We start from the raw sequence: 18,215 nt of genomic DNA on the forward strand, positions 1-18,215 counted from the left end.
GTGTTTGTCTGGGTCTGTCTGGTGGGGCTGGGCTTCATCTGTGTTTGCTTGGTGGGGTGGAGTTTGTCTGGGACAATCTGGTGGGTGGGTGGGTGGTGAGGGAAAGGGCGGGGGGGCTTGTCTGAGCCTGTCTGGTTGGGGGGGGGGGGGGGGGGGGGGAGAGGGAAGGGGAGGGGGGGTTTGAGCCTCTCTGGTGGGGCAGGGATTCGGCTAGGTCTGTCTGGCGGGGTGGGGTTTGTCTGGCCCAGTCTGGTGGGTGACGGGGGTGGGGAGGTTGTCTGGGTGGGTCTGTCTGGTGGGTGGGGGGGGGGGGGGGGAGTCTTGTCTGTGTCTGTCTGATGGGGGTGAGGTTTGTCTGGCCCAGTCTGGTGGGTGGCGGGGATGGGGGGTTGTCTGGGTGGGTCTGTCTGGTGGGTGGGTGTGGTTTGTCTGTGTCTGTCTGATGGGGCTGGGGTAGTCTGGACCTATCTAGCTGCTGTCCTCTGACTGGCCTCTGAGGTTCCAATGGACAGTTTGACATTCACCACAGTCTCTCAGTTCTTTAAACAGAGCCGGGATTTTCTGATCCTGCCTACTGCGGGACAATAAATTTGCGCTCAAAGTTAATGGTCTCTGTCTGATTCCTGTCAGGGCAGGATAGGAAAATCCAGGCCCAGAATGATACCAGGGCTGAAAGGGTTAAATAATGGCTGCATTGACTAGACTTGCATTCTCCCGAGTGTCAAAGATTAAGGCCCACCTCGTGAAAATGTTTAAGATGATTAAAGGATTGAGTGGTGTGGATGAAGAGCAACTATTTTCTAAGGTGGGGGAGTTTAGAACACGGGGCAGAAGCTCACGATTAGAGCCAGGCCACAGAAAAGTGATGTCAGAAAGCGTTTCCTCACACAAAATACAAAAGATACAAAATCCTCATTATTTGAGTGCAGTTCAAAAAAAACACACCTGGAGCAAACTTGTCCGGTTATAAATAGTGAAAAGACTAAGGGGGGGTGTGGGAACTCACCAAACATCGAGGTTACAGGACTCGCAGAGAGCCATTTTCCACCTTGGGATCAGTGAAAGGAATGACTCGCGCCGTGGCAGCGAGGTCACAAGTCCGGCTCTGCTCTGCACATGATTTTCTGAGTGTATTTCCCATTTGATCTGGGCGCGGACCAGGGACTGGCAGAGAGTGACTCTGGAAAGTCACATAACAGGAAGCAGAGGAACTGAAGGAGTCCTTTGAGCCTCTTAGATAATCGATTATCTCTCCCTTAATCCCATCTGGAATCCTTAACAAAAACCTATCACTCTTGAGTTTTAAATGCTCCTCAATCTCAAGGGATTTTTGAGGAGGGATTCTGGATTTTTACTACCTAGTGCTGCCTGACATCACCCCTGAACTCTTTAAGTTTACAATGATGTCCCCTTATTCTGGACTTGGCCATCAGAAGAAATAATTTGTCTTTAATTATTCTTTCAACTCTTTTAATCATTTTAAATGCCTCAACTATGCAGCACCTTAATCTTCTACATTCAAGGGAATAGAATGCTAATCCATGTGATCCATTCTGACAATGCAGCCATAGCCCTTGTATCATTCTGGTGAAGATGATATACACCCTCCAAAGGCAATATATCCTTCCCCAGGTACTGTGTCCAGAATGGAATGCAGTGCTCCAGGTATGGTCCAACCCGAACCTCACACACTTGTCGCATAATTCCATCCTTTCGTATTTCAGCCCGTGAGACAAAGATCAAAATTACATGAATCTTTTAAACGATGTTTTGTACCTATCCACCAGGTGTCAACAATTTCTGTACTGGGACCCCTAAGTTTCTAAATAAAGGGACAGACTATCTCTGGAGTGCTAGCCTTCTCACAAAGCCTAAAGGGTTGCAGTTTGGGAGTTAACACACGGGACGTGGAAGGCTGTACAAAAGACAACAAAGCACCAGTGTCTGTAAATAGCCAGGTATTTCGGTGTAGTTGGACTGAATGCTTCAGAGGACATTGCAAGGAGTAAGGTAAAGAGGGCCCAGGGTGGTCCGACACCAGTTCAGGTTAGACCACTGCAAACTGCTGTGAAGGGAGGAGAGGTTTCGAAGCAACAGTCACAAACCCTGCTTAGCCAGGGAAGCTGAGACCTGGTCAGCCAGTGTAGCGAGCTGTGGAGATTCCACCATGTTGATGCTGCTGGTGGAAGATACATTGCTGAGTTGACGCGGAGACCCCTCATCGGAAGCGGTTGGAGATTTGTAGATAATTTCTGCACCGTGATCTGTACGAGATTTGGCTGTCTCACGAAAGGTCAGCTTGTGAGATTCAATCTGGAGAGAGGACGGTGAATGTTATTCAGTGCGAGACACAGCGAGCATTCTGTACAGAAATTATCAATAACTGGGAAACAGTCACCAAAGGGGAATCGACAGCCCCTCCCTCTAACCCAGACTGAACTTCTCCCCAAACACCAACTTCCCCCCAACCCAGGCTGAGATCCCCCAGCCCCTCTCCCCAACCCAGGCTGGGCTCCCCCCAGCCCCTCCCCCCAACCCAGGCTGGGCTCCCCCCAACCCAGTTCGAACTCCCCCAGCCTCTCCCCCCAACCCAGACCAGGCTCCCCCAGCCCCTCCCCCCAACCCAGACCAGGCTCCCCCAGCCCCTTCCCCCCAATCCAGGCTGGGCTCCCCCAGCCCCTCCCCCCAACACAGGTTGAACTCCCTCAGCTCCTCCCCCAACCAGGCCAGGCTCCTCTAGCTCCTCCCCCACCCCAGACCAAATTCCCCCAGCCCCTCCCCCCTACAATGCCGGCCTCCCCCAGCCCCTCCCCCAACCCAGACCGAACTCCCCCAGCCTCTCTCCCAGCCCCTCCCCCCAACCCAGGCCAGGCTCTCCCAGCCCCTCACCCAACTGAGGGTGGGCTCCCCAGCCCCTCCCCCCAACCTAGACTGGGCTCCCCCAACCCCTCCCCCCAACCGAGGCCGGCCTCCTCCAGCCCCTCCCCCAGCCCAGACTGAACTTCCCCAGCCCCTCCCCCCAACCCAGGCCAGGCTCCCCCAGCCGCTCCCCCACCCCAGGCTAGACTCCCCCAGTCCCTCCCCAACCCAGACTGGGCTCCTACAGCCCCTCCCCCCACCCCAGGCCGAACTCCCACAGCCCCTCCCCCCAACCCAGGCCGAACTCCCACAGCCCCTCCCCCCAACCCAGGCTGAACTCCCCCAGCCCTTCCCCCCAACCCAGGCCGAACTCCCCAGCCCCTCCCCCAACCTAGGCCAAGCTCCCCCATCCCCTCCCCCACCCCAGGCCGGGTTCCCCCAGCCCCTCCCCCCACCCAGGTCGAACTCCCCCAGCCCCTCCCCCCAACCCAGGCCGAACTCCCCCCAACCCAGGCCGAACTCCCCCAGCCCCTCCCCCAACCTACACTGAGCTCTCCCAGCACTGCCCCCCCCACTCCCCCAGGCTGGATTGTCTCCTCCTGGAGCTCCTCAGTCTAACAGCTCCAACGTAACACATGCAGTTCCAGCACCCTCCCCCGGCTGACCAGACAGTCCAGTCCCTGTGGCAGGCCACCATCTCTCAATCTGTGCAGAGACCTCATGTCTCCGTTTGGCTCCATGTGTTGCTTCTGAAGGCCAATTGCCTGAGATTTCAGCGTCTTTGCATATAATTATACTGAACTGTTGGGAAAATGGATGGGATTGAAGGCGGATAAATCCCTAGGGCTGAATAATCTACATCCCAGAGTACTTAAGGAAGTGGCTCTAGAAATAGTGGATGCATTGGTGATCATCTTCCAAGATTCTATAGACTCTGGAACTGTTCCTGCAGACTGGAGGGTAGCAAATGTAACCCCACTATTTAAATAGGGAGGTAGAGGGAAAACAGGGAATTATAGACCAGTCAGCCTGACATCGGTCATGGGGAAAATTATAGAATCCATTATCAAAGATTTTATAGCAAAACACTTAGTAAACGGTGGCAGGATTGGACAGAGTCAGCATGGATTTACAAAAGGGAAATTATGTTTGACAAATCTACTGGAATTCTTTAAAAATGTAACTGGTAGAGTTGATAAGAGGGAGCCAGTCGATGTGGTTTATTTGGATTTTCAGAAGGATTTCGACAAGAGTCCCACAATAAGAGGCTAGCGTGTAAAATTAAAGCGTGTAGGATTGGGGGTAGTGTCTTGAGATGGATAAAAAACTGGTTGGCAGACAGGAAACAAAGAGTAGGAATAAACGGGTCTTTTTCCAAATGGCAGTCAGTGGACCCCAGCTATTCACAATGCATATTAATGATTTAGATGAGGGAACTAAATGCAATATCTCCAAATTTGCAGATGACACAAAGCTGGTGGGAGGGTGAGCTGTGAGGAGGATATAGAAATGATTCAGTGTGATTTGGACAAGTTGAGTGAGTGGGTAAATGCATGGCAGATGCAGTATAATTTGGATAAATGTGAGGTTATCCACTTTGGTAGCAAAAACGGGAAGGAAGATTATTATCTGAATGGCTAGAAATTAGGAGAGGGGAATGTGCAGCGAGATCTGGGTGTCCTCTTACACGCTGAAGGTAAGCATGCAGGTGCAGCAGGCAGTAAAAGATGTAAATGATATGTTGGCCTTCATAATGAGAGGATTTGAGTACAGGAGCAGGGATGTCTTGCTGCAGTTATACAGGGCCTTGGTGAGGCCACACCTGGAATATTGTGTGCAGTTTTTGACCTCCTTATCTGAGGAAGGATGTTCTTGCTCTCGAGGGAGTGCAGAGGATGGTGGGACTGACATATGAGGAGCGAATGAGTCGGTTAGAATTATATTTGCTGGAGTTCAGAAGAATGAGGGTGGGATCTCACAGATACCTATAAAATTCTAACAGGACTAGCAAGGAGGATGTTCCCAATAGGGGAGTTTGGTTTTAAAGTAAATTGTTAGTCACAAGTAGGCTTATATTAACATTGCAATGAAGTTACTGTGAAAATCCCCTAGTCGCCACACTCCGGCGCCTGTTCGGGTACACTGAGGGAGAATTTAGCACGGCCAATGCACCCTAACCAACATGTTGTTCAGACCCAGGGGTTACAGTCTGAGGATACAGGATAGATGGTTTAGGACAGCGATGAGGAGAAAATTCCTCACCCAGAGAGTGGTCAGTCTGTGGAATTTGTTACCACAGAAAGTAGTTGAAGCAGTTAGATATGACACTTGAGGCAAAGGAGACCCAAGGATATGGGGGGGAAGGTGGGATCAGGCGATTGAGTTGGATGATCAGCCATGATCATAATGAATGGTGCAGCAGGCACGAAGGGCCGAAGGGCCTCCTCCTGCTCCTATTTTCTATGTTTCTATGAACTGTATTTCTTTGGATACAGCACCGATGCCTGAATACCGCTGTCTGTGGATAACCAGTGGGGAATTCCCAAAATTCCATCCAACAAAGTAACGAGAGTAATGGGGACACTTGTAGATGAGAGGCTGGGATGGTTTCACTCACACGTCTTGTCTCCCTGGCTTTCCCAGTTCGGGCTTGTGTGTGACTCACCGGATTCAGTCACACCTGATACAGGTGTGACACTGACACCGTTCTCAACACTTTCATTCACTGCTTCCTCCTTCCTTTTCTCTTTCTATAATGAAATCAGGGTGGCACACAATGCATCATCATCATCATCTGTCAATAGAGGTCTTCAAATCATTAAAAAATTAACTTGCTAAATCCAACTCTAAAAACAAGGAAGGAAGAAAGAAAGCACTGGGAGGATGGTTTTGAGGTTTCCTGGGAATACAGTCTGTCTCCACTGCTCCATCGTTGTCCCAGGGGAAGATATGCCTACAGTTAGAATGCCACACTGGGCACACAGATACCATAATGTGCCAGCTGTCTAATGTCTAATGAGAAAACAGATGGGTTAAAGTCTCAGGTGAAGGCATTAATTTGATGAAGGAGGGTGTTACCTTGGCAACATACATTTCCAGCATTTTCCAGGACTGTATTGGAATGGACAATACGCTGTCTTAGATTGTTGGAACCTCAATAAATGCCACAAGCACACAGCACAGCTCTTACTGGTGTCGGTGATAAGCTTGACAGCAAGAGAGAGAATAAGCTGCTGCAAAGGCTGAGTAGTCAAGTGCTGAGGTTCCGGAGCTTACGGAGACCCCCACACGCACTCACTGAGCTGTGAGACCCCCACACGCACTCACTGAGCTGTGAGACCCCCACACGCAGTCAGTGAGCTGTGAGACCCCCACACGCACTCACTGAGCTGTGAGACCCCCACACGCACTCACTGAGCTGCGAGACCCCCACACACACTCACTGAGCTGTGAGACCCCCACACGCACTCACTGAGCTGTGAGACCCCCACACGCACTCACTGAGCTGTGAGACCCCCACACGCAGTCAGTGAGCTGTGAGACCCCCACACGCAGTCAGTGAGCTGTGAGACCCCCACACACAGTCACTGAGCTGTGAGACCCCCACACACAGTCACTGAGCTGTGAGACCCCCACACACAGTCACCGAGCTGTGAGACCCCCACACACAGTCACTGAGCTGCGAGACCCCCACACACAGTCACTGAGCTGTGAGACCCCCACACACAGTCACTGAGCTGTGAGACCCCCACACACAGTCACTGAGCTGCGAGACCCCCACACACAGTCACTGACTGGGCATTGCACCATGTGAGTTATTGTCCTTGATAACTGAGGGTTGTACAGTGTCATATTGGTAAAAGAGGGTCATATTCTAGCATTAGTGACGATCAGTAAAACCCGTATTTATCAGGCAGACCCCGTGTCCCAGCTCCGAGGACAGTGACACAGCTGGTGTGGCTGGAGCGAGGATGTTGCCTTTACTGAGCTGGGGATGGTTAACGGGGGTGAGTGCACAGTCAGGCTGGGGATGGCTCGACACCAGCTGTCTCCACGATGCCCCAGAACTCTATCTGTGGAGGGGGAATGGAGAGTGAGGAGATCTGTGTTAACCAGACAGTGACTGGGGATTGTGAGGATGGTTATCCCTTTGAGGTGGTTACCAGGAATTCCCAGAACTTCTCCTGTGCTGTAGAGGTTGAAAGGGAGACCAGAGTAAGGGAAGCAGATGGAAGAAGGTGATGCAGTGAATGAAACAGAGAAGGAAAAGTGCAGCAGACTCAGCAGCGATGTGGAGTCACACACAAGCAGTAACACCAGTAAAATCCAAACACAATCACTTACCCAGGCCATCTCTGTACCTTACACCTGTCCCTGTATCCTGCACCTGTCCCTGTATCCTGCACCTGTCCCTGTATCCTGCACCTGTCCCTGTGTCCTGCACCTGTCCCTGTATCCTGCACCTGTCCCTGTGTCCTGCACCTGTCCCTGTATCCTGCACCTGTCCCTGTATCCTGCACCTGTCCCTGTGTCCTGCACCTGTCCCTGTATCCTGCACCTGTCCCTGTGTCCTGCACCTGTCCCTGTATCCTGCACCTGTCCCTGTATCCTGCACCTGTCCCTGAATCCCCCACCTCTCTCCCTATCCCGCACCTCTCTCCCTATCCCGCACCTCTCTCCCTATCCCGCACCTCTCTCCCTGTCCCGCACCTCTCTCCCTATCCCGCACCTCTCTCCCTATCCCGCACCTCTCTCCCTGTCCCGCACCTCTCTCCCTGTCCCGCACCTCTCTCCCTATCCCGCACCTCTCTCCCTGTCCCGCACCTCTCTCCCTATCCCGCACCTGTCTCCCTATCCCACACCTGTCTCCCTATCTCACACCTGTCTCTGTATATTACGCCTGAGCAATGAGAAAGGGCTAATTGATTCGCATAAAAACCTGGAATTAAAAGTCTAATTATGTTAATTTTCATAAAAACCCATCTGGTTCACTAATGTGCTTTAGGGAAAGAAATCTGCTGTCCTTACATGGTCTGACCTACATGTGACTCCAGAGCCACAGCAATGTGGTTGACTTATAATGCCCTCTAAAAAGGAGGGCAGTTAGTGATGGGCAATGATGATGGGTATCTTACACCTGTATCTGCACCTGTGTCTGTATCTTGCATCTGTCTCTGAATCCTGCACCTGCCTCTGTATCCTACACCTGTCCCTGTATCCTACACCTATCAGAGGACTGAAGCCTCAAGTCCCCTTTGAGAGTGTCGCTCATCCCACTCCAGGCTGACATTCTCATGCAGCAATAGAATTCTATATAAAGACAGCAGGTGCTTTTGCCCTGTCATCGTAACCAACATTTATCCCTCGACCAACATCATTAACACTGATTGTTTTATCATTATTTCGCTGGCTGTGGGAGCTTGCTGTGCACAAATTCACTGTCTTGTTTGCTGCATTACAACTATGTTCAAAAGCTTTTCATTGTCTCCAAATGCGTTTGAGATGTGCTGAGTATGTGCAGAGCACTTTGGAAATCAAATTTTTTATTTTCTGTTCTTATTTGCAGCCTTTTCCGTGTCACTGGATCTCCACAATGGAGAAAGATTGAGTTTCTCACCTTCTTTGCTCCCCCGCCTGGAGTGTGGGTGATGTTGTCCATCGAACCAATCTTGGACTGAGCTTTATCCTTAAAATCCACCTTCTGCGATTTGATCTCCACATTTCCACCGCCTGACAGAGAGAGTTTCAAACAGGTCGAGTAGGTTAGACTGTGCTGGCGTTAGTTTGAATGTTATACTTCTATTTTTAACAGCTATTTATTTTTCTCTCCCTCATTATGAGCATCACTCAAGCAGCCACCATTCTCAGCCTGTGAATGTGAATGATACACAAGCTCCGGAACTGCAGGATTCTCCCACAATGGAGATACTCCCCCATTTCCCACCACTGTTAACACACACCAACCACTCTTTATGTGGAAATGTTTTTTTCTCATTTCACATTTGCTTCTTTTACAAATCACTTTAAATCTGTGCCCTCTTGTTCTTGATCCTTTTACAAAAGAGAATAGTTTCTCCCTCTCTACTCTGTCCAATCCCCTCATGATTTTGAACATCTCTATTGAATCTCCTCTTAGCCTTTTTCTCTCCAAGGAGAACAGTCCCAATCTCTCCCAGTCTATCCTCATAACTGAAGTTTCTCATCCCTGGAGCCATTCTCGTAAACCTCTTCTGCACTCTCTCCAATGTGTTCCCATCCTTCCTATAGTGCAGTGCCCTGAACTGTACACAATATTCCAGCTGAGGTCTAACTAGTGTCTTGTATAAGTTTAGCCTAACCTCCTTGCTCTTGTATCTATGCCCCTATTAGGAAAGCCCAGGATCTATAAGCTTTATTAACAGTACACAATTCCACCTGTCCTGCCACCTTCAATGATCTATCCACCTATATACCAGCTCCCTCTGCTCCTGCACCCCCTTCAGAATTTTACCCCTTGTTTTATTTTGTCTCTCCATGTTCTTTCTACCAAAATGCATCTCCTCACATTTCTCCACATTGAACCTCATTTGCCATCTATCTGCCCACTCCACCAACTTATCTGTGTCCTTTTGAGGTTCTACATTGTTCTCTTCACAGTTTACAATACTTCTAAGTTTTGAATCATCCACAAGCTTTGTAATTATCCCCTGCACACCAAGATCTACATCATTAATATACATCGGGAAAAACAAGGGTCCCAATACTGATCCCTGGGGAACTCCACTCCAAACCTTCCTCCAGCCTGAAAAACATCCATTGACCATTACTCAATTGACTATTACTCAGTCAACGTTGAATCCGCCATGCTTCTCTCCCCTTTATTCCATGAGCTACAACTTTCCTGACAAGTCATAGAAATCATAGAAACCCTACAGTGCAGAAGGAGGCCATTCGGCCCATTGAGTCTGCACCGACCACAATCCCACACAGGCCCTACCCCCACATATTTACCCGCTAATCCCTCTAACCTACACATCCCAGGACTCTAAGGGGCAATTTTTAACCTGGCCAATCAACCTAACCCGCACATCTTTGGACTGGTCTGTTGTGTGACCCAGCTTTGGGAGAAATGTTAAGAGACCGTTTGGTCTGTGGTACAAACAGCCTGATCATACAGGAGTGTCACAGGCTGAGACCAAAATCTCTTTTGAAAAAGCTGTGAAGTTGGCCCTGGCGACTGAATGCACTGAGCAGGGCGTTCCCAACGAGGGCAACTGTTTGTGGCAGGAAACAGCATTGTGAAGAACAGCCCGAGAAAGGGAGTACAGCAGTGAGCGGGGAGGGCGGGGGGGGGATTCTTGTTTTCGGTGTAGAGGGGGACACTCTCAAGAAACTTGCTAATTCAGAAATTATGCGGGGAATTTTCCCACCCCACCCGCCACGAGAATTGTAGCAGGCAGGGAAGTGAACCATGCGAAGGTCTGTTCATCTTGGGTGGGATTTTCCAGTTTTGGGGCAAGCGTGGCTGGAAAATCCATGAGGTGTCTCAAGTGCAACAGAAAGGGTCATTTACAAGCGTGGCGCAGAGTGAAGCGGTCAGCACAGAATGTGCAAACAAATCCACAATGGAGCCAAGTTGTATACCCTAAAGTAGGTCCAAGTGAGTAACGTGCCCCCGATAGAGATCGCCTTGATGGTAAATTGCAGATCTCTTAAAATGGAAGTTATCACAAGGGCTGTGACAACAGTGTCGATATGCGCGATCTTCTTGGAGATCCTCTCCACTTGGAGCCAGCAGTTTGCGTGTCGATGGTAGTCATGATGTGGAGATGCCGGCGTTGGACTGGGGTAAGCACAGTAAGAAGTCTCACAACACCAGGTTAAAGTCCAACAGGTTCAGTGCTTGGTCCTCTGCTATTTGTGATTTTTATTAATGACTTAGAGGAGGGGGCTGAAGGGTGGATCAGTAAATTTGCTGATGACACCAAGATTGGTGGAGTAGTGGATGAGGTGGAGGGCTGTTGTAGGCTGTAAAGAGACATAGATAGGATGCAAAGCTGGGCTGAAAAATGGCAGATGGAGTTTAACCCTGATAAATGTGAGGTGATTCATTTTGGTAGGACAAATTCAAATGAGGATTACAGGGTCAAAGGTAGGGTTCTGAAGACTGTGGAGGAACAGAGAGATCTTGGGATCCATATCCACAGATCTCTGAAGGTTGCCACTCAAGTGGATAGAGCTGTGAAGAAGGCCTATAGTGTGTTAGCTTTTATTAACAGGGGGTTGGAGTTTAAGAGCCGTGGGGTTATGCTGCAACTGTACAGGACCTTGATGAGACCACATTTGGAATATTGTGTGCAGTTCTGGTCACCTCACTATAAGGAGGATGTGGAAGCGTTGGAAAGAGTGCAGAGGAGATTTACCAGGATGCTGCCTGGTTTGGAGGGTAGGTCTTATGAGGAAAGGTTGAGGGAGCTAGGGCTGTTCTTTCTAGAGTGGAGGAGGTTGAGGGGAGCCTTAATAGAGGTTTATAAAATGATGAAGGGGATAGATAGAATGAACGTTCAAAGACTATTTCCTCGGGTGGATGGAGCTATTACAAAGGGGCATAACTATAGGGTTCATGGTGGGAGATATAGGGAGGATGTCCGAGGTAGGTTCTTTACGCAGAGAGTGGTTGGGGTGTGGAATGGACTGCCTGCAGTGATAGTGGAGTCAGACACTTTAGGAACATTTAAGTGGTTATTGGATAGGCACATGGAGCACACCAGGATGATAGGGAGTGGGATAGCTTGATCTTGATTTCAGATAAAGCTCGGCACAACATCGTGGGCCGAAGGGCCTGTTCTGTGCTGTACTGTTCTATGTTCTATGTTTATTTGGCACTAGCTTTCCGAGCTTTTGGAAGGAGCCTGAGACTCCGAAAGCTAGTGCCAAATAAACCTGTTGGACTTTAACCTGGTGTTGTGAGACTTCTTACTGTGACAATTGTCATCAGGAAACAGGCATTTAGTTACCTTCAATGAGACCGCCAAACATGAGTCTGAGCGAGCGAGGAGCCATGTACAGGAGAGAGACTGAAGACGATAGGGTCAGCAACAGTTACCGTGCCCTCCAGAAACCAAAGAGCACAGCGACCATCCTGGTAAGTGAAGGTCACAGAGCTTGTCTGCTGTGCTGTGATCGTCAAAAGCAGATAAATGTTGCTGTGTAAATATTCTGTGGTTTTCCAAAAGGAACTCGGGAGAATTAAAGGCGCTAAAGTCAAAATTTATCTGAATTCCAATGCAATGCCTAAATTTTTTCGGGTCCACCCAGCGTCCTATGCACTTCATCATAAAGTTGAAGTTAAGCCTGGAAGGCTGGATGATTTAGGTATTATAAAGCCTGCATAATTCTTCAAATGGGCTACACCCATAGCCCCTATCCTCAAACTGGATCGTACAGTAGGAATTTGTGTGGATTATAAACTAACCGTCAGTCGAGGAGCTCAGATAGACATTCCTAGAATCAAGGGCCTCTACGCCAAACTAACTGGTGGTTTAAAATGTACCAAATTAGACCTCAGTCAGCCTATCAGCAGCTGGAATTGGATGAAGACTCACAGAGGTTAGTTACACACACAAGTATTTATACCCAGACACACGTTTACTTTTCATTTAGCCTGTGCCGTTTTCCAACATATGATGGAAAGTTTATCTTGACAATCTTCTAATTACAGGAGCCTCACCTGAATAGCACAGGTCAAACTTAGAGGAAGAACAAAGAAGAAAATTACAGCACAGGAACAGGCCCTTCGGCCCTCCAAGCCTGCACCGACCATGCTGCCTGACTGAACTAAAACCCCCTACCCTTCCGGGGACTGTATCCCTCTATTCCCATCTCATTCATGTACTTGTCCAGACGCCCCTTAAAAGTCGCTATTGTATCTGCTTCCACTACCTCCCCCGGCAGCGAGTTCCAGGCACCCACCACCCTCTTGGATAAAAAAATTACCTCGTACATCTCCTTTAAGCTTTCCCCTCGCACCTTAAACTTATGCCCCCTAGTAATTGGCTCTTCCACCCTGGGAAAAAGCTTCTGACTATCCACTCTGTCCATGCCCCTCATAATCTTGTAGATTTCTATCAGGTTTTGAGAAGACTTGAAGAAGCGAGTATCTGTTTGAAATGGGAGAAATGCACTTTCCAGGCGGATGAAGTTACATATTTGGGTTCAAGAGTAGATACAAAAGGTTTACATCCTTTGCAAGATAAAGTTAAAGCCATTAAAAAGGTTCCACAGAATAAAACAGAGTTGTCAGTGTATCGGAGTTAAAATCATTCCTAGAAATGGTGAATTATTCTGGGAGATAGCTCCACTTCGCCAGGTTTTGAAGAAACACGAATATTGGAGGTGGGGAGAGGAACAAAAAGAAGCTTTTACCAGAGTAAAGCAGGCTCTGCAGTCGTTGGCATTGCTTGTACACTTTGATCCAGCCAAGACATTGGTAGTTACCTGAGATGCATCACCATATGGAGTGGGAGCAGTTTTGTCCCACAGAGTACCTGATGGCGTAGAAAGGCCAATTACCTTTATGTCGGGAACATTATCTGATGCAGAGAAAAAGTATTCCCAGATAGATGAGGAAAGTTTGGCAGTAATTTATGTGGTGAACAAGTTTCATCAAAATATATATGGTAAACATTTCATCATGGTATCAGATCAGAAGCCGTTGTTGGGTTTATTCCGAGAGGATAACCCAGTGTCACCGATCGCCTCTGTGAGGGTGCAGAGCTGGGCTCCGTCTGTTAGTTGCAAACAGCTACTCTTTCCAGCATAGATCAGGGATGCAAATATCAAATGTGGACGCACTCAGCTGACTGCCCTTCTACAGTCTGTACCTTCACCACCAGTTCCACAAGAAATCATGTTATTACACCTGATAGAGACTTTGCCCGTCTCAATGAAGCAAATAAAGAGACCCAGTGTTATCAAATGTGATGCAGGGTTGGCTATAGGATGCGTCAGAGCAAATCAGACCTCACTAGCAGCATAGGACAGAGATAGCATGTGAGGCCGGCGTGTTACTGTGGGGGGCTCGTGTTATAGTGCCACCCCTGGGGCAATGGCTTTCATTACAGGAATTGCGCAATGCACACCCCAGACAAAGCAGGACGAGAGCACGCCTGAAGCTATATCTAGTGAAACAATATGTGGATAGGCCGACAAGAGGTGGGGCCACACTGGATTTGGTACTGGGAAATGAACCGGGCCAAGTGTTAGATTTGGTTGTGGGAGAGCACTTTGGAGATAGTGACCACAATTCGGTGTCTTTTGTTATTGCAATGGAGAAGGATAGGGCCGTACGGCAGGGCAAGGTTTACAATTGGGGGAGAGGTAATTATGATGCGATTAGGCAAGAATTAGGGGGCATAAGGTGGGAACAGAAACTGTCAGGGAAAGGCACTAATGAAAAGTGGAACTTTTTCAAAGAACAAATACTGGGTGTCCTTGATAGGTATGTTCCTGTCAGGCAGGGAGGAAATGGCCGAGTGAGGGAACCATGGTTCACAAAAGAGGTGGAATGTCTTGTGAAAAGGAAGAGGGAAGCTTATGTAGGGATGAGGAAACAAGGTTCAGATGGCTCGATTGAGGGTTACAAGTTAGCAAGGAATGAGCTGAAAAAGGGGCTTAGGAGAGCTAGAAGGGGACATGAGAAGTCCTTGGCGGGTCGGATCAAGGAAAACCCCAAGGCTTTTTACTCTTAGGTGAGGAATAAAAGAATGACCAGGGTGAGGTTAGGGCCGGTCAAGGACAATAGTGGGAACTTGTGTATGGAGTCAGTAGAGATAGGCGAGGTGATGAATGAATACTTTTCTTCAGTGTTCACCAAGGAGAGGGGCCATGTTTTTGAGGAAGAGAAGGTGTTACAGGCTAATAGGCTGGAGGAAATAGATGTTCGGAGGGAGGATGCACTGGCAGTTTTGAATAAACTGAAGGTCGATAAGTCCCCTGGGCCTGATGAAATATATCCTAGGATTCTTTGGGAGGCAAGGGATGAGATTGCAGAGCCTTTGGCTTTGATCTTTGGGTCCTCACTGTCCACGGGGATGGTGCCAGAGGACTGGAGAGTGGCAAATGTTGTTCCTCTGTTTAAGAAAGGGAATAGAAATGACCCTGGTAATTATAGACCTGTTAGTCTTACTTTGCTGGTTGGTAAATTGATGGAAAAGGTCCTTAGGGATGGGATTTACGACCATTTAGAAAGATGCGGATTAATCCGGAATAGTCAGCACGGATTCGTGAAGGGCAAGTCGTGCCTCACAAATTTGATAGAATTTTTTGAGGAGGTAACTAAGTGTGTTGATGAAGGTAGGGCAGTTGATGTCATATACATGGATTTTAGTAAGGCGTTTGATAAGGTCCCCCATGGTCGGCTTATGATGAAAGTAAGGAGGTGTGGGATAGAGGGAAAGTTGGCCGATTGGATAGGTAACTGGCTATCTGATCGAAGACAGAGGGTGGTGGTGGATGGAAAATTTTCGGACTGGAGGCAGGTTGCTAGCGGAGTGCCACAGGGATCAGTGCTTGATCCTCTGCTCCTTGTGATTTTTATTAATGACTTAGAGGAGGGGGCTGAAGGGTGGATCAGTAAATTTGCTGATGACACCAAGAGTAGTGGATGAGGTGGAGGGCTGTTGTAGGCTGCAAAGAGACATAGATAGGATGCAAAGCTGGGCTGAAAAATGGCAAATGGAGTTTAACCCTGATAAATGTGAGGTGATTCATTTTGGGAGGACTAATTTAAATGTAGATTACAGGGTCAAAGGTAGGGTTCTGAAGACTGTGGAGGAACAGAGAGATCTTGGAGTCCATATCCACAGATCTCTAAAGGTTGCCACTCAAGTGGATAGAGCTGTGAAGAAGGCCTATGGTGTGTTAGCTTTTATTAACAGGGGGTTAGAGTTTAAGAGCCGTGGGGTTATGCTGCAACTGTACAGGACCTTGGTGAGACCACATTTGGAATATTGTGTGCAGTTCTGGTCACCTCACTATAAGAAGGATGTGGAAGCGCTGGAAAGAGTGCAAAGGAGATTTACCAGGATGCTGCCTGGTTTGGAGGGTAGGTCTTATGAGGAAAGGTTAAGGGAGCTAGGGCTGTTCTCTCTGGAGTGGAGGAGGCTGAGGGGAGACTTAATAGAGGTTTATAAAATGATGAAGGGGATAGATAGAGTGAATGTTCAAAGACTATTTCCTCGGGTGGATGGAGCTATTAGAAGGGGGCATAACTATAGGGTTCATGGTGGGAGATATAGGAAGGATATCAGAGGTAGGTTCTTTACGCAGAGAGTGGTTGGGGTGTGGAATGGACTGCCTGCAGTGATAGTGGAGTCAGACACTTTAGGAACATTTAAGCGGTTATTGGATAGGCACATGGAGCACACCAGGATGATAGGGAGTGGGATAGCTTGATCTTGGTTTCAGATAAAGCTCGGCACAGCATTGTGGGCCGAAGGGCCTGTTCTGTGCTGTACTGTTCTATGTTCTATGTTCTAGTGGCTGGGCAATGATAAAGAAATTGAAAGAATGGTCACCCAGTTGTGAAGCCCAGCCATCATTGCCGCCACCGGTGAATACTCGTCCACAGGAATGGCTGGTCGGCCGTGGTCAAGACTGCACATGGACTTTGCAGGACTGTCCATGGGACACGTGTTCCTCATCCTGGGTGATGCTCATTCTGAACGGCTGGATGTCCAACGAATGAAATCTACAATGGCCACAGCCATCATTGACAAGTTATGGCAGATTTTTGCTATCCATGGCACCCCGGAGGTCTTGGTGTCAGACAGCAGCACTCTCAGTGGAGGAGTTTCAGAAATTTGTTAAGTCAAATGGTATTCACCATGTGTTCAGTCAGCCCCGTGCCACCCAGCTCCAATGGGTTAGCAGAATGAGCTGTACAAACATTCAAATCATCGATGAAAGAAACAAGTCAGTGGCCTCTGTCTCTGCATATCGCCAGTTCTTTGTTGTCTTATAATACCACACCAAATTCAACCGCGAGGGTCACACCAGCCGAGCTACTAACAGACCCTATCTACCAACATGGTTGGATATGATTTTCCCAGACTTGATTCTCAATTGTATTTTCTACCTCGCACCTGTCATAAGCACACTTTTTCTTCCTTACCTTAATTTCCATCTCCTGTTTCATCCAGGGAGTTCCGAGATTGTTTGCCTGGTCTTTCCTTTTATGGAAATATTGACTGTGTCTGGAACATTTCTGTTTAGAAGGCAGCCCCATTGTTCAGCTACAGATTCTCCTGCCAACCTTTCATTCCAGTCTAACCCGCCCAGCTCTGTTCTTGCCCCATCGAGATCTGCTCTCCCCCACTTAATTATTTTCACTCTAGATTGCCTATGCCCTTTTCTATCTTCATCCTAAATCTTACATTACAATGATCACTGTTTCCTAAATGTTTCACCACTGACTCTATATCTATTTGTCCCACCTCCTCGCCAAGAACCTTGGGGCGGCATGGTAGTGAGCGCTGCTGCCTCACAGTGCCAGGGACCCGGGTTCGATTCCCTGCTTGGGTCACTGTCTGTGTGGAGTCTGCACATTCTCCCCGTGTCTGTGTGGGTTTCCAATGGGTGCTCCGGTTTCCTCCAACAGCCCAAAGATGTGCGGGTCAGGTTGATGGGCCATGCTAAATTGCCACTTAGTGTCAGGGGAACTAGTAGGGTAAACACGTGGGGTTATGAGGGAAAGGGCCTGGGTGGGATTGTGATTGGTGCAGACTTGATGGGCTGAATGGCTCCTGCTGCACTGTAGGGATTCTATGATTCTAAGAACCAGGTCTAACAGTGCACTCCTTGTTGTTGGACTGGACACATGCTGCTGTGGAACATTTCTCTGGACACAATCTAGGAACATTGCCTCTCACCACCCTTTACACTATCACTGTCCCAGCCTACATTTGGGTAATTAAAGTCCCCCATTACATCACTCAATAATGTGGTCATTATCTCTGTGATTTCCCTGCAGTTTTGTTCCTCTATTTCCTTCTCACTAGTTGGTAACTACACTGAGCAATGTAATGACACCCATTTTGTTCCCTCGCTCTAACCAAACTGATTCTGTCCTTGACCCCTTTGAGGCATCATCCCCATAACCCTGCACATTTACCATGGCAATCCCTCTAACCAACACATCTTGGGACACTAAGAAGCAATTAACCATGGTGAATCTACCTAACCATCTTTGGAGTGTGGGAGGAAACCAGAGCACCCGGAGGAAACCCACGCAGACACGGGGAGAACGTGCAAATTCCACACCGATAGTGACCCGAGGCTGGAATTGAACCCGGGTCTCTGCCGCTGAGACACAGCTA

The 18,215-nt window shown here is 48.6% G+C and overlaps 1 protein-coding gene across 3 annotated transcripts in view; it reads right to left on the reverse strand.

Moving 5' to 3' along the window:
- Positions 1-1,481: 1,481 nt before the first annotated feature.
- maptb (microtubule-associated protein tau b) overlaps positions 1,482-18,215 on the reverse strand; it is a 135,881-nt gene continuing 119,147 nt past the window's right edge. The window contains exons 12-14 of one of the 3 annotated variants that reach the window (XM_078223710.1): positions 8,477-8,589; positions 5,477-5,609; positions 1,482-2,313 (exon numbers count right to left, since the gene is read on the reverse strand). In XM_078223710.1, the coding sequence (XP_078079836.1) occupies positions 2,309-2,313; positions 5,477-5,609; positions 8,477-8,589 (251 nt within the window). In that variant the 3' untranslated portion in view covers positions 1,482-2,308. The remainder of the gene's footprint in view (positions 2,314-5,476; positions 5,610-8,476; positions 8,590-18,215) is intronic. The other 2 variants (XM_078223711.1, XM_078223709.1) reach the window with 2 other exon arrangements.

This window comes from Mustelus asterias, chromosome 11 (assembly GCF_964213995.1).
Source record: "Mustelus asterias chromosome 11, sMusAst1.hap1.1, whole genome shotgun sequence".
In the NCBI taxonomy this organism is placed as follows: Eukaryota; Metazoa; Chordata; class Chondrichthyes; order Carcharhiniformes; family Triakidae; genus Mustelus; species Mustelus asterias.